General features: G+C 41.1%; 1 protein-coding gene across 1 annotated transcript in view; it reads left to right on the top strand.

Annotated features, from left to right (window-relative positions):
* Window positions 1–14117, top strand: part of LOC134402399 (cytochrome P450 2J5-like) — a 44809-nt gene extending 30692 nt beyond the window's left edge. The window contains exons 6-9 of the mRNA XM_063131827.1: window positions 4981–5122; window positions 9350–9537; window positions 10790–10931; window positions 13927–14117. Of these exons, the coding sequence (XP_062987897.1) occupies window positions 4981–5122; window positions 9350–9537; window positions 10790–10931; window positions 13927–14117 (663 nt within the window). The remainder of the gene's footprint in view (window positions 1–4980; window positions 5123–9349; window positions 9538–10789; window positions 10932–13926) is intronic.
* The last annotated feature ends 3318 nt before the right edge of the window (window positions 14118–17435 follow it).

Genomic DNA, 17435 nt, shown 5'->3' with positions numbered 1-17435 from the left:
TGCGGTCTGCTTCTACTTCGCCTCTGGGCAAGGCGGAGCAGGCCAATTTGCTTCTGATTCTCCGATTCTAATCGGAGTGGAGCATACCTCTAATAGTTTCCCCTTCATGTTATCCACACAATGTCTGTGGAGTAGGCTGTGTCACTGGCTTAAGATCAACCAGGCATCTGTTGAACTCCATGACTGAGCAGGAATTTGAACCCATCTCTTACCCTTCTATCTCTTTAGCCATTATGTCACAATGGTTTTGCTATATAAATGGGTAACTGTGAAAAAGCAATTAATCTGGGTTAGCTAATCTTGAAAGTAAACAGTAATATCACAGCACAGATTAAGCATCAAGCATCTCAGTTCCAGTGCCAAAGTGTCAGGACACACGTGTGTTAAGCAACTAGGCAAGGAAAGTTAAGTGAAATTACTTAACTAACTATTTAGTTACCTGAGGTACTCATTTATAATTCAAAATTCATAAATAGCTGTTGAAGCCAAAACAAGGCCATATCAAAGGGAGCTAAATCCCAGAGAAGTACTCACTTACGAACTTACAGTACAGAGCTAAATCAGAGGGGAATCCAGCAAGAATTTACAGCTCTTGCTATAAGATTACAGAGCAGTTGAAAAGTATCTCAGATATATATTTTAACTCATCCCATACTATAAAGGAAGGGGAAGCAATTCATAGGCCATTTCTACACCAGTCCAGTGTAGAGGGAGGGAGGGGGAGGACCTCATGAGATCTTGATTGCATGATCTGCCCCTTAGTCTAAATGCAGGCGTGACATCCCAGGAGGAAGGAGGGTGTCGTGCCTGCCATTTTTTTAAAAAAGGAGATGAGAGCACATGCACTCCAATGAAAAGTGAAGGGGTTGTGTTTTTTTTTTAAAAGCCCCGACACCGCTACCCCCACCCTCTATTCCTCCCAGCCAAGTTCCTTCCCTCTACTGATGCCCACTACTCACGGGGAGGAGGGAAGAAGCTAGGATGGGTGGCCACACCTCCCGCAGTCTCAGGATGATCCCGAGACCATGGGAAGAATTGGATTTTCCAAGGGAGTACTTATCGCAGGGAAAACACATTCTTATCCATCCTTCTTCCCAGAAATTCCTGTGCATCATTTGGGCACACATGTTCTCAGCTGTGACCAGCCCAGATTTTAGGGCTGGTGTAGAAATGCCCAGAGCTCTATATCAATAAGAATGTATTTATTTACTTATTTATTTATTTCATTTCTATACCGCCCAATAGCCAAAGCTCTCTGGGTGGTTCACAAAAATACACACAGCAAAAAATTGATAGAGGTTAAAATATGAAATTAAAACAGCAGAGTTTAAATTTAAGTTAAATTAGGTGTTACAATACTGAGAAAATAAAAAGGTCTTCAGCTGGCGACAAAAGGAAAACAATGTAGGCGCCAAGCGTACCTCTCTGGGGAGCTCGTTCCACAGCCAGGGTGCCACAGCAGAGAAAGCCCTCCTCCACAGAACCACTCTAATGGACTAAACATTGGAGGCAGTGGCAACACTAGTAAAAAAAAAATCAGGGGGGCACAGCAGGAGCAAAGTAAGTATGTTTCTAGATGGGCAGGCTGTGTCACACATGTTAAGATCTCAGAAAGAAAAATAGTGGTGTATCTCACACTAAAACTTCCATGCTAACCATATATGCTGAAATAAATAAAATATTGATTAATTTAGGTTGTTGTTTTTAATATAGCATGTATTAGCCAAATTCAAATTACAGTAAGGAAAAAGGATTTCAAATAAGATAATGCCCAGAGTATGGGAAACAAACAGAATGAACTTGAACGCTTATTACATGAAGATAAATATGAATTGGTAGGTATAACTGAAATTTGGTGGGATGACTCCCATGACTGGAATATAGCAATTGAAAGATATAACTTCTTCAAAAAGAACAGAAGAAATAGAAAGGGAGGCAGAGTTGCACTATATGTTAAAAATACCTATCGCTGCACAGAAATACATGCGGACAAGACTGGGAGCCTCATTGAGAGCATCTGGATTAAAATAAATGGGGCAAAGAATAAAAAGAACAGAATAATCAGAGTCTATCACCAACCACTCAATCAAGGAGAAGACGAGGATGAAACTTTTGAGAAACAAATTGCCAGTGTTTCAAGGAAGTCTGATGTAGTTGTGACTTCAATTACCCTGATATCTGTTGGGAGACAAATACTTCCAAAAGCAGCCCTTCCAAGAAATTCCTGACATGTGTGGGTGATAACTTTCTCCTACAGAAAGTGGAGGAAGGAACTAGAGGATCGGAAACCTTTGACTTGATATTGACCAATAGGGATGACTTAGTGGATAAAGTGGGAGTTACGGGAACTCTGGGGGAAAGTGACCATTTCATACTTTAATTCTTAATTATAAAGGAAGCAAAAGCAGAGTGCAGCCATACACGTATTCTGGATTTAAGAAAGCTGATTTTAATAAACTCAGAAATTTGATAAGGAAGGTCCCACGGCAAGTGAGCCTAATGAGAAAAGGAGTGCAAGATGGGTGGGAGTATTTAAAAATTGAAAATTTAAAGGCGCAATTACAAACAATCTGAACAAGGAATAAAAGATAGAAGACAACAGAGGAAACCAATGTGGCTCAACAAAAAGCTTACAGATGACCTGGGGGGGGGGGGGGAAGATACATACAGGAAATGGAAGGACGGCCAGGCTACAAAAGAAGAGTACAGACAGGTAGCAGAGAAATTCCGAAATGGCATCTGGAAGGCTAATGCTGAGAATGAGCTGAGATTAGTGAGCGATGCTAAAAGCAATAAAAAGTAAAAGAAAGAGGAATTAAATGCTGGTTCAACTGCTTAATGAGGATGGCAAATTGATAACAAATGACAAAGAAAAGGCTGAAGTGCTCAATTCCTACTTTGGCTCAGTCTTCTCTCAAAAACGGGTCAATGACCGCCATGGAAAAAGTCAAGCACAAGTTGAGGGAGCAGGATTGCAGTTTGAGATTGATAAACAAATGGTCAAGGAACACCTAATTAATTTGAATGAGTTCTAATCTACAGGGCCCAATGAACTGCATCCTAGAGTAATGAAGGAGCTAGCAGAAGAACTCTGAGAACCACTGTCTATTAACTTTGCAAAATCATGGAAGACAGATGAGGTGCCGGACGACTGGAGGAGGGCTAATGTTGTCCTTATCTTCAAAAAGGGCAAAAAGGAGGAACCTGGGAACTACAGACCAGTCAGTCTGTCATCCATCCCTGGGAAATTTTTGGAACAGATTATAAAGAAGTCAATCTGTAAGACACCTTGAAAACAATGCAGTGATTATTAGAAGCCGACATGGATTTGTCAGGAACAAATCCTTCCAGACTAATTTCATCTCATTTTTTTATCAGGTAACCTCCCTTGTGGACTGTGGGAATGCTGTGGATGTATTGACTTCAGCAAAGCTTTTGATAAAGTGCCCCATGATATTCTGATTAACAAACTAGCTAAAAGTGGGCTAGATGGAACAACTATTAGGTGGATTCACAGTTGGCTACAGAATTGGACTCAAAGGGTACTTATCAATGGAACCTTCTCAAACTGGGGAGGCAACAAGTGGGGTACCGCAGGGCTCAGTCCTGGTCCCAGTGCTCTTGAACATTTTTATTAATGATTTGGATGAGGAGGTGCAGGGAACGCTGATCAAATTTGCAGATGACACCAAATTGGGTGGGATAGCTAATTCGCTGGAAGACAGAAACAAACTTCAAAGTGATCTTGATAGGCTGGAGTGCTGGGTTGAAACAACAGAATGGAATTTAATAGGGATAAATGCCAAGTTCTACATCTAGGAAATAGAAACCAAAGGCACAGTTACAAGATGGGGGATACTTGGCTCAGCAATACTACAAACGAGAAGGATCTTGGAATTGTTTTAGATCACAAGCTGAATATGAGCCAACAGTGTGATGTGGCTGCAAAAAAAGCAAATGCTATTTTGGGCTGCATTAATAGAAGTATAGCTTCCAAATTGCATGAGGTTCTGATTCCTCTCTATTCGGCCCTGGTTAGGCCTCATCTAAAGTATTGCATCCAGTTCTGGGCCCCACACTTCAAGAAGGATGCTGACAAGCTGGAACGCGTTCAGAGGATGGCAACCAGGATGATCAGGGGTCTGGAAACAAAGCCCTATGAAGAAAGACTGAAAGAACTGGGCATGATTAGCCTGGAGAAGAGAAGATTAAGGGGAGACATGATAGCACTTTTCAAATACTGGAAAGGTTGTCACACAGAGGAGGGTCAGGATCTCTTCTCGATCCTCCCAGAGTGCAGGACACGGAATAACGGGCTCAAGTTACAGGAATCCAGATTCTGGCTGGATATTAGGAAAAACTTCCTCACTGTTAGAGCAGTATGACAATGGAACCAATTACCTAGAGAGGCTCTATCACGCTAAAGGCATTCAAGAGGCAGCTGGACAGCCATCTGTCAGGTATGCTTTAGGGTGGATTCCTGTGGCAATGATGTTGAGGGATGTGCCTACCAAGAACTCAACAACTCTTTGAAGTGTATAATTCACCCCACCTGCATTGTCTTGGGGTGCTATACTCCCAATCTTCACAATGCTTTGAACCAGATTTCTTTTACTTCCATGGTAATGAACTCAAATAGAAACACAGTATAAAGCAGACAGATACAGAAAAAAATAAAAACACAGTAAAGTGCTCTCTTACACACACACACACACACACACACACACACACGCAGAGAGAGAGAGAGAGAGTGTCAAGAAAGAGCTATACAGTGCTTCCCTGCCTCATTCAGCCCAATCAGCTAAAACATGAAGCAGAAGATGCTGTCTACACATATGTACAAGAGTCTTGAAACACTCAACTATGGGTCATGATTTGCTGCTAGAATAATAAAGGTGGCACAGAAGGTAAGGAAATGCTGAGGGATAGCCTATAATTTATTATAAATTAAATGTTGCCTTTCCCCACTTCCAATATCAGAGCAGGAATGACCCCAAGTCTACCTATGATGAAGAAAACCTGGCTCAGTGCATTTTCGACTTCTTTATTGGGGGAACAGAGACAACCACCACTTCTCTGAGATGGGCTTTGCTTCTCCTGACAAATCATCCAGATATCCAAGGTGAGAGACATCTGTCCCATAGGACCAAGGGACACTCTTGATCCCTATCATGTCATTCTTTTAAGGTTTCTTACCTATCAAATGATATGCTAAGAAGAGAAAGCCTTAACTATTTTAAATCTTTGGCTATTGGGTGGTATAGAAACAACGTGGGGTTTTTTTTTTCCTTTTCATCGTGAATAATAACAAAACAGAACAAAAAAATGTGAAAAAGAAAAACAACATTGCATATATATGAATATCATCATTTTTTTCCATTCAGGTACACCATCCATTTAAGAAAAAAATGGGGAAAGGCAGAGGGAGAGTTATGCATCGGTTTCAAGATAAGCAGACCATATAGCCATGTATTGATCCACTCACAAGTTGTGCCTATATAACCCCCAGTCAAATGTTGATAATGTTATTTCCCTAGTCCATTGCATTATGGGGTGTGAACATTTGTCCTTTCAAAATGTCATTGTTCATTTTGGAAGGACAAATTGTTCATGGACATCTTGCCATATTAAAGACTGTTCCAGTACAAAATTTATCCTATTTATAACCACCTCCAAAAAAGGGGGAACTATGGGGCATTGCCAAAACATATGAGTTAAAGAAGCATTAGATGGATTACAACTCCAACAGTTATACAAGTTAGACAAACCCTTATTGAAAAAGCATTGTGGAGCCCGATAGACCCAAAACATTTTTTTTGCTGAATAAGACATAGCTTAAGATCCTTAAAAGCTTGAGAAAAAGATTCTAAGACAGCAATCCATTGATTATGCAAAATAGGACACTCCAATTCTCTATTCCAATCCTGCCAATTTTGCATGAGAGAATGGATCAAAGTGTAATTGACATGATACTATATGCCATACCTCTCTAGCAGCCAAGTTTATAAGACGGGGGTTATTTATTCTAATGTGTCGAGAACCGAGTGCCATCCATTTGGGAAGAGGTTCTAACTATAAGGATTGCAAAACTGACCAGGGTGGCAAATCTAAATGAACTGGAAAAGACCAAAACTTGTACAAGCCAGTAGATAGGCCTGATGGTACAAAGCAAGGTCTGGAAAACCAAACCCACCTTCTTTAATTGGAAGTTGCATCCTTTTCAAGAATATTCAGGGTGAGGACGAGCCCCAGAAAAAAATATGATACAAAACATTGTTGCTGAAAATATTTGCCAAGTATAAATACATGAATCCCACATATAACATAGAGAATTCAAGGTACAATGTTGATTTTGCCCCACAAACTCAACTTTAATGGTGCCCATGTATATCTCATGCAATCTCACTGATCAGCTATTTAAATTTAGGTTAATCAACTGAGATATATATCTGGGAATGAGTATTCCCAGACAGGTAATCAAATAAGGGCACCATCAAAATTGACCATTAGCCAACACAACAGGAAATATGCTGCCTCCAATCAGCATCAATTCAGATTACCAATTTTTAAAATGTATTATTTATTACATTTATATACCGCCCCATAGCCAAAGGTGTCTGTGGGATTTACAAGCTCTCTGGCTGGTTTACAAGCTCTTTGGCTGGTTGAATAACTGGACAGATCACCAAAAGTATTAATCAATTTCATCAAAGCAGAGTTAGATGCCTGGAGCTTAGAAATGAACAATAAAGAATTTTTGTAAATTCTAAGTCAGCATGCACAAACCCACAAATACTACTATTCTGTTTAATTGTGCATGCTAGTGGTTCCACATATAGATCATATATTAATGGGAAAGGACATCCTTGCCTAGAACCTTGCCCAAGCACAAAGAAAACCAACAACCAACCATTGGTCACAACTTTTGCTCTTGGGGTCAAGTATAAAATTCTAACCCACTTCAAAAATTCCATTGGAAAACCAAAATTACTCATTGTAGCAAGATAAACTTCCAGTGGATTTACTCGAAGGCCAAAATAAATAAATTATTCTGACTGTGCCTCTTAGAACAGGGTAGGGAGGGTAGGGGCAATAGCTCAATGCAATAGAGCACATGTTTTACATGAAGACGTTCCCAGATTCGATCCTCAGCTTCTCCAGGTAGAGTGAAGAATGGATCCTGCCTGAAATCCCGGAGAGCTGCTTCCAGTTGTGGTCGGCAATACTGGGCTAGATGAACCCATGGTCTGACTCAGTATAAGAAGCTTCCTGATTCCCTAGAATCTTTCTTGAAGAAGTGGAACCAGCTTATAAGTAAATGAGTTTATGAACATCCTTTAAGAGGCCAGAACCAGAATGGCCTATTTATTTATTTATTTATTTATTTGAAACATTTATATCCCACCCTATATCAATAAGGTCTCAGGGCAGCGTACAGATAAAAGCACACAGTATAAAAACAGTAAATATACACTATTATTATTATTATTTATTTATATAGCACCATCAATGTACACAGCTAAAAACAAATGAAAACCATAAACCAAGTTAAACAATATATAACTTAAAAGCATTAAAACTATTAAAACAGTTAAAACAATGTGCGTAGTGAATTCAGCCATTAAAAGCTTTGTTAAAAAGCCATGTTTTCACTTGGCGTCAGAAAAAAACCAGCGTTGGCACCAGTCGGGCCTCCAAGGGGAGGGCATTCCACAGTCAGGGTGCCACAACAGAGAAAGCCCTCTCCCTTGTCCAATCATAGTGAATGTGTTGTGTTGATGGGATGCAGAGAAGGGCTCCTCCAACAGATCTCAAGTCTCAGGCAGGCATATATAAGGAGTAGCACTCCCTCAAATATTGAGGTCCCAAGCCATTTAGGGCTTTAAACGTCATTACCAACACCTTGAATTCCGACCAGAAAGCGTATAGGCAGCTGGTGCAATTCCTTTAAGACCGGTGTTATGTGGTCTCTGTAAGATGTACCCGCCAGCAGTCTAGCTGCTGCACTTTGCAATAATGGTAGCACTACCAACCAATAGCAGGAAATACATCATCACAGTCTCAATAAAACTGTTTATAAAGATCATCATCAGACAATTGTTTATAGTATGCACGTTACTAGCCGCTAATGGATTTTTGTGGGTCCTTTTCACGCCGCTGCCTTTCCATCTCTTGCTCATTCTGCTCATTTTTCCATTACAAAAAAGACCGAGAAAATCTGATTTTTGGCTGGAATGAAACTTGCTGCCATTTCCTTCTGTGTGCAGGAGAAGCAGTGTGATGAAAAAACCCACTGAATGGGGCACGTGGTGGTTGCTTGCTTCCTCTTTCTTCCTTGCATGAAGAAAGAGGAAGCTGTTCATCCCTATTGTGGGACAGAAGCAGGAGGCAAAGTGATGGTAGGGAAACATGTTTTCTCTGCATCTGATGATGCTCAAAGAATGACGAACTAAGAACTGGCAGTTGTAATGAGACTGAGAGATATAACAACATTTAAAAGTAGTGCAGTAGATTTCATAAAATTGAACTCAACTTTACCTCAACTTTCATTTTGGGACCTGGTTCTTATTATTTTTACAATATATTTCTATAGTGATAGCACTGGTGTTTCAACCTACCTTAGATGAGGCAAGGTTAAGCCTTAGGAAACATAGCACTCCAGGCAAGAGGTGTCTTTGGTGCCCCTCCCTCCACCCACATGGTCACCTTTGCAGGCTACCCAGAAGGCTGATCAAGCCTGTTTCAAGTGTGATTTTGGCACCCTACTCAACTCTTCTTGAGGCCACCCTCAGCTTTGCTTGGGGCCACCCTGAGCTTGGCATCTGGGAGATCCCCCAGGGTCAGGCTGTGCAGCCCAGTTCAGCAATGTAGTGCTTCGTGTGTCAGAATGAGATACCCAGCTTCATAATTGTTTATTAACTGAGTGTTTTAAAAGTGGTTTTTAATACCTTGGCATGTAAACCACTTAGAGATCTTGTTATATCAAGCAGTAAACAAATATTGTTAATAAATAAATAAAATATCCCAATGCAGCCATGAAACTCACTGGGATGACCTTGGGTCAGTTGGTATTAATCAACTTATCCTACTTCACAGGTTAATTAGGGTATGGTTTTTTGATGTCCTTAGAGGAAAAAGTGGGATAAAAGTATATTAAGCAGAGTGTTTTAGCTGTTGGGCAGTGTAGAAATAAATAAACAAATAAATAACACTAATTGTAGTTTGTGATTCATTAAGAGGATTAAATGGAATAACTTCATGAAGAAGAAATATTTGTCAAGGAGTATTGAAGATTTATGAAAAAAAGTCATATCCAAACTAAAGCTCCAATTTTTATTATTTTTCTCAGATAAAGTCTACAAGGAGATAAAAGATGTTTCCGGTTCATCACATTCAATCTGCTACCGAGATATAAAGGAACTGCCCTACACTAATGCTGTGATTCATGAGATGCAGCGTTCAAAATTTCCCTTATTATTTGGAGCCCCACGACGATGTACAAAGGATGTGAATGTGAACGGTTATCTCATTCCCAAGGTACAGAATGCAGTGAATGCCCATAGTCACAATCCTGTATCTCAGGAGCAAGGAGCTTCAGAAACTTTGAATTCCTTTTTAATGGGTTCAAAAATACACATCTGAAGGTTTTCAACATTACAGTTGTAAAGATCCAGTGTTTATTATTGAAAGAACGTCCAAGATGTAGGGCCAAACTGAAACTCCCACCCCCAATTCCTACATCCCTTGTTCCCTTGCCCCGATTGCAACTAGGAAAGGGGCATTCTAGTTATTTTCAAGGAGGAGATGAAAGGATTTGAAGGACAGCAGTGGCTACTCCTGGCGGCTTAAGTTCACCCTTTCCCTTTTAAAAGCTGCTTCTGCAGGCAATTGAACGTACGCAGGCCAGCCCCCCCGTCTCTTAACTCCCACCCCCCAAATAAAAGTAAAACCAAAAAGCAAGATGATTCCCCACCTGCTGGCATCATCCCAGGGAAATGTTGGGGTTGGGAAATGTTTGGGCATTTGAAGCTGTTGCCTTTCTTTTTTCTTTTTGGAATCCTTAGAGAGCTTCAAGTATGGGTGAGAGGCCATTCTCTTCATTGGCTACATAGGAAGCTTTTAAAAAGAAAAAGGTTTGAATGATTGAAGGTGAGGCCACAAGAAAACACTCCCCTGAAATGTTTTTATTCCTATTGCCCACCAACTATGTAGAATAGCACCATATTTTTTTTACAGAGTATGTCTGTTGCTGAGAATTCTGCTCCTTTTTGGATATGCCAGACCACTGCAGCACGGCCGACTCAACTTGTTTTGTGAGTTGAGCCATGCAGATTCCCTGAATTCTGGGTACTTATTATGTGCAGTTTTGGATCTGAGAGATTTTCACAAATGAAGGCCACAAATTGTGCTAATTTGCAGGATTTGTGCAAATTATGTCCAAAATTTGCATAATTTGCACAAAAAATGCAGCTGAAATGTGTGCATTTCTGCAAATTACAGGTGTAACTTGCACAAATTCAGTTGTAATTGATGCAAATTCAGGAACACTGAACATCCACTAGCTGGCCCAATTCACTGCAAGCCAAGTCAGGTCAGCAAGCAGAACATGGAACAAAATCAGTGTGTGTGTGAACTGAGGAAATCTTGTTGAGCTCTACTATCCAACTGGAGTCCTCCAACATATCGAGTCTGGAGTGAGTCCTCTGGTGATTAGTACTGTAAAAGTGGGGGACAATCCTGGAAGGTACTGTTCTGCCTTCATTCTCTGTCTAACATTCCTTTCTTGCAGGGGGCATATATTATTCCAGATCTGCGCTCTGTTCTTCTTGATCCTGAGCGGTGGGAGTCTCCTGAAAAGTTCAACCCAAACCATTTTTTGGACAAGGATGGAAATTTTTCATCTAGAGAAGAATTTCTGCCATTTGGTGCAGGTAAATGAAGAAATGCAAACCTGCTTGTGATTCATAGACATGTTTTCTGGGTTAGATGCAAGAGATGCCAACTGGCTTCCTTTCAGGCAAGGCTGAAACAATGCCAGTTCTTTTCATAAGATACAATTCAGTAGGGCTATGCACAGTTGCCCCGATTTTCCTCAAAGGCTATTTTTGTGCCTCCAAACAGCCCCAATTTGACTCAGTGCTTTGGGGGTTGCCTGCCTCACCTCGTTGTGTCACCTCAGCAAGATTTGGGTGACTCAGCCTCGCAGGTCCCTGAGTGCCAGCCTTGCAGCTGGCAACCAGGAAATCAAGTAGCAAGGCTGGGCAGGAGTCCATTGGACTCCTGACTACCTGCTCCCTCCCTCACCACCCTCTCGCCACCCCCAACCCACAGCCACAGCTCATCTGCTGCCACCACCACTCAGCTGCTACATCACCGCCACCGCTGCTTTGCCACTATGACCAGGAAAAATGGCCATGTTTCCTTTACAGCCACCATAGTTTGTGTCCGTAGATATAACTAACCACAGTCCCCATGGTATCTCGAAATCATGGCCTAGTTCTCAAGAGGAGGACATATTTCCTGGTCACGGCAGTGGTGCGATGGGCAGCGATGGCGGTAGCAATGCGGTGATGATGGCAAGTGGATAGGGAGAATGGGAAAAGGAAGGTGAGTCCAATGAACTCACAGCCAGCCTTGCGCTGAGTTTCCTGAGACAGCAGGAGGGAGGGCCCAGTGCCAGTTTGGTACTGATCTGCTTTGGGGTATCTCAGCGCAACCTGGAACCAACTTGGAACCAACGCGAGGTGAGCCTGACTCGCCTCGATTTTCGGGATTCATCCTGAGGCAGTGCACAGCCCTACAATTCTGTTTGGCCTGAAACCACAGTCTGAACTTGTTCCTCAAAAATTTCAGCACTAAAAGAGCCTGAATTTTTCTTTCATTTTCAAAGTACAAAGCTGTATCTACTCCTTTTAGGCTGTGATTTTCTACAAAGAGTAGGTCCCTTACTTCTGAGTAGACATTCCTAGGAATGCACTGTTAGTGTTGAACTTTGGAGAATTATTGTTAAGTAATAGTCACTGAATTACATTCCCATTTAACATGTAGACTCGTTCAGTGTTCTGTTAAGTAGAATAGCTGAAAGATAAAGTAAGGTCATGTTTGGGATGATGAGGTTTCTTCCTTTTTCATGAGAGAATAGACTGCACTTGCATTATGTCAAACTACCACCCTGGTACTTCCACCTCTGAATGCCAGCAGCTCATAAACCTTTTCTACATGAGACATTTAGGCCTCAGCTAGACCTACGGGTCTAGCACGGCAGAGAGGTGATGACCTCGGAGGAACAGGATGCGCATAAAGGTAAGTTTTTTTAAAAAATTCAGCAGCACCGCCACCCCATCCCCAATGGGCGCAGAGCTCCTGAGTAACTGGGGCAAACTGTGACATTGGGCCACGCTTTCCGCTGTCATGGGATCATCCCGAGTCTGTGGAAAAAACATGACTAAAGGGTAGAATGATGTCCTGGGGAAAGGGAGGGATCATATTTCCCTGCTCCTGGGATCCCCTGTGCATCATGTGGGCATACAGGGACGATCCCGGGATGATTCCTGGGACATCACCCCATCTAGCTATAGTCTTATTGTGCAATTGTCATTCCCTATTCATATTTGTTTTCAGGTTCTCTAGATGATGATTTGACCTTCCGGTGTAATTTCTGCACCTTTGAATGTTGTTCAAAGACTAATAGATCTAGATCTACAGCATTTAAGAACTGCTGCTAACAAATCTTGCTCTCCACTGCTCTACAATAATTTTAATAACTATGGGCTCACTGCAGCTTCATATCTTTAACCATTCCCAAGTATAGGAGAGCATTTACCCTTGCTCGCTTTAACATGTTGCCATCAGCATTACTAGGATGATTTAGTAGGATCCTGGTTAATGAACGGATCTGTCCCTGTGGTTCTGGAGCAATAGAATCTGTTGAACATGTCATTTTGCACTACAACATGTATGAGGAATGCAGAAAAAAGTTAATCTTTCCTTTATTAACAGCCTTTTCTGGATGTAGCCCTACAACGTTGGTATTAATCTGTTTAAGGGATGTGTCCTCCCAGATTACTGAAAGGGTCTCTAAGTTTCTCATGACCTCAATGCAAATTGGAAAAATAACATTGCAATCCTTCTGAGAGAAGCAACTTCCCAAGCTGTATTTTGTTTTTATGTCACTTTTTATCTATCCTTCGTATGTTTTGGTGTTGATTTTGCTGGTCTGTAACCATAATAAATAACAATGAGAATGAGACATTTAAGTGATGTTTTATTTAGTGCAGGGAAAACACAGCATTTACTGGGAAAGGGGATGGGTTTTAATAGTTAAAAGAGGGACATTGGGAATGTTTATTATTTTGTTTGATGATGCTATATCAAAAACAAATGTGCCCAGCTGCTATGTGTAGGGATTTTGGTTAGTTTTGGCATTTATGCCAGAGTCCCACCTAAAGGTTATGTAGCATAAAAGCACAAAAGAAAACACTGCTCAGATGGTGCTCAGATTTCAATTCTACAATGAAACCAAAAGTGGATGCAGCAAATTAACAGTGGATTAACAGCCGCAAGTAAAAAACTCTTTCTCAGTCCCATTCCCTATGATCCCCATTGTTTAAGTTAAGATGCTCTATGCATTTCTCTGTCGTAAGTATTTCCAGTTATTCTGCCTGTGTTGAGACTGTGTACAAGCAGTTTGAGCTACTGGTGGGGCCTGGGCCAAGCCACGCCTCTCTGAATTATGCCAACCAATAGAGTAAAAGGGAGTTATAGAGGGGGCAGCTGTAGAAGCATCAGTTCCTCATGGGTTACTTTGGGGTATGAGGTGGGGAAGGGGCTTCCTTTCTCAGATGCATGTGTTGTTCCAGGCTGGGTTAAATACTCTGAAGAAGAGATTGTTACTCAGTGGCTGTCTTTCCTTTGCTTTCTCCTCAGGGGCTCGGATGTGTCCTGGGCAGCAGCTGGCAAGGATTGAACTCTTCATCTTCTTGACCAGCCTGCTGAAGACGTTCAGGTTTCAGCTGCCAGAAGGAGTTAAAAAACTCAATCCAGATGCTGTAATACGTGTCTCTTTATCTCCCCATCCTTATAAAATCTGTGCTGTTCCTCGTTGTAGTTCATCATAAACATATATATGTATTTAGAATAGCTTCCTAATTACTGCAAAGTTCTCCCTCCTTACTTTTCTGCTAAGAAACCCCCACCCTGACTTTTCTGTTCATGCATACATGCTGATTTCTTTCTGTTGAGAGAGATCTTTGCTTCTCGTTGCTATTAATAAGAGTACAAAGGAGGGGGGGTTCACGGACACATTAATAAATGCTGGGGTGGGGTGTAACAGGGCAAGTAGCACTCACATATACTAGGGATCTTTAATGCTTTGGAGTGCAAAGGTCTAAATAGGCATAATATAGTACATAGGAATGGGAATACACATAAGGTGAGATCTAAGCACATAAAGAGCAAGAAATACATGCAAGGCTATTGTGGCGTTACACCCCACAAGTCAGTTCCCAAAAGCTTGTGAACTTTTAAAAATAAATTTTAATTATTTTGTTTTTAACTACCACAAAAATCCCATGTGTCTGTTTGGCATTTATCATCTGAAGTTTATACATTTAGCACCCATTCTGACAATAATTCACCTCAGCACATATAACTCACAGCTCATTATTTTATTATTAAATCCTTCTCCATTTAACCCCTTTCTCCACATAGTTTGGAGGAAGGCGCTGTTTTATCCCTTGCCTCAGGCGTATCAAGTGGTGGTGCTTGGCTTGAGCAGTGAGTAGCCATGGCCGGGTCTGTTGTTCAGAGCCTGTGTCGTGGCATAGTAAGTGGTGGCAGCACTGGGATCCAAAGTAGACTCTGTTCATTTATAGTGACAGAAGTCAAAAAGGATTTTATTTGTGAACAGGACAGAGGGTGGTTACTGTAAAGCACCTCTGATGTCCTTAGCTGTGAAAGTTACATATTATCTAAGTCTGAGGTTGTGCTGATAGAATTCTCTGACAGGATATTTTTGACTGTGGTGAGATACATATTATATAATATCAAGTTTACCACTCCTGACCTCAATTGATAATTCTCAGCACCATTTCATTTATTAAGGTTAAGTCTCTGTCTGATAGCCATGGAGATTTTAGGATTGAAGAAGGAGGCCCTGTCAGACAGATGTAAACATTTAAATTTGCCAACTTAAGGAAAGTCAGTTGATGAAATGAAGTAGGCTCTTATAGAATATTACAGAGTTCATGCTGTAGGTGAAACTGAGGTAAATCCTCTGAGGCAAGTGCCTGTAAAAATGTCTCCTCAATACATGGAGCTAGAAAGAGAGAAATTAGCTAGAGTGCATAATATAGCTGGAGATAATAAGTTGATATCAATAGATAAGTTAGTCAACCAGGCTTGTGACAGATGCCAGCTGACTTCTTCTGTAAAAGGAAATGGGGACAGCAAAAACAAGGTTATGAAGGGACACATTGTGGTTTAGCAATTTCTTACAGTTAGAGAAAGAAGTAAGAAAGGGCTACTGACCACAAGAACAGGGGACATAACTTCCTTTTGAGTAAACAACTTAACCACAAGAACAAGGAACTTGACCTGTCTTTCACATAAACGACCCACTATAAAGGGGAGGGGGGTTTTCAGGAAGGGTTGGTTCTACAGATGAGGTGGTCCAATGAATTCAAAGATTTAGAGAATGTCAATAGGAGGAGTTGGTGATGTAAAATTGAGTATTTAGGAAGAAACATACAGGAAGAAGCCACTTTTCTTTCTTCTCTTTTACCACCAAGGCCTCAACTGATTTCAGTATGGGTCTGGGTCTGACCATTAGGCTTCAGACCATGGTCTTTCCTGAGAAGGGAGAGAAGTCAAGCAGTAGTGTTGTATCCTGTGGAGCGGGGTGGTGTTTGTCCAGCGAAACCTTGTCTTCTAGAGTTTGTAAGTAAGTTTTAAGTTTTGTTTGCTGAATGGAGGTTCCTGTGTCTGTTTAACTTTCTTACATTGTTTTAATAAATGTTTTAAAGCTGTAATAGTTTCCTTGAATTTATGAGTCTGAGTAAAAATTAGTCATTCTGGGTGTCTATTTCCAGTTCTTCCTTTCACATACTATAATGGAGTATTTAAGGAATATGATACAAGGTACTGCCAGGGACCCATGCTTTCAGGCAGCCTATGTTCACTACCTCTTAAAAATAAAGTTCACCTGAAAAATCCCCTACACTGTGACTATACTTACCTCTCAATCCATGCTTCAGCGAATTCAAAAGAAATTGAATTTATAGGAACTTTACCAGTTGTTGTGTCTACAGAGGAGGCACCCTTGGAAACAGGCATCTGGTTCCCCACAAAACTTAGGTAATAGTCATTTATTTTAGTGTTCTTCCTTTGCAGGCAGCCACAAGCAGACTTGCCTTTGCCTTGCTAGTCTGGAACAAAATTTGGTATGGATTATCTGTACTTAATGCAGGCCATTCAGAAATGCTGTCCTGGCTCAAAGAATGGGCCTATCACAAACACTACACCAGTGATGAAAGGAACCTTCCATCTCAACCAGCTATATAAGGGTGGCATTCACAGAGCTGAGTTTCTGGCCTGCAGTCGAGGACTTTTCCTTGCAGGGCAGACTTGCTCTCTGTGCCTCAATTGCTGTCTTTCTTGACTTGCTTCTGGCTCAGAGTCTGCACCATCAGAATCTGGAGGAGGTGGAGGAGGTTGGCCTACATGGGGCTCTCCCGAGGGGCCTGCATCCTCTTCAGCTACATGTCCCATCTCTTGCTGTAATTCTGCCTCTGGGATATCCTCGGGGGAAAGAGAGTCCACAACCTCAGATAAGTCAGGTTCCTCCTCAGAAGAAGACTCCTCAGGAGACATCATTCCCCTCCCAAGGTGCCACTCCTTTTTTTATATATATAATTTTTATTTATTTTCTACACTGTATAAACATACATAAAACATTACCATAATAATAATAATAACCGAAAGAAAAACAGAAAAACATCAAACAACTGCTGCATACATATTGAATAAATGTTGAGTACATATGTTGCATAACTATTACCTATACCTTATCATACTACAACATCATCATTCTTAACATAAAAGTGCACCCCCCACCTCGGGATCATTCCTGAGTCCAAAACCTAATCGTTTCTTCTGCTGGCGGTTTCCCACTTCCCTTAATAAACACAAATATTAGGAACTGTTTCCAGATTCCTTCAAACTCATTTATTTTAATTACGCCTTTTCTCCACTTAATATTACATGTCAGTTTATCATTAATGGCTATATCCCATACTTCTTTGTACCATTCTTCAATAGAATATTCCCCTTGAATCTTCCAGTTCCTAGCTACTATCAATCGCGCTGCAACCAGCAAACTCGATATCAGCTCTATAGTTTCTTTTCCACACTTTATATCTTCAAATAGTGACAGCAAT

This window comes from Elgaria multicarinata, chromosome 8 (genome assembly GCF_023053635.1).
Source record: "Elgaria multicarinata webbii isolate HBS135686 ecotype San Diego chromosome 8, rElgMul1.1.pri, whole genome shotgun sequence".
Lineage (NCBI taxonomy): Eukaryota > Metazoa > Chordata > Lepidosauria > Squamata > Anguidae > Elgaria > Elgaria multicarinata.
The sequence above is the reverse complement of the archived record's forward strand: the minus strand, read 5'-3'. Positions and strand labels throughout refer to the sequence as shown.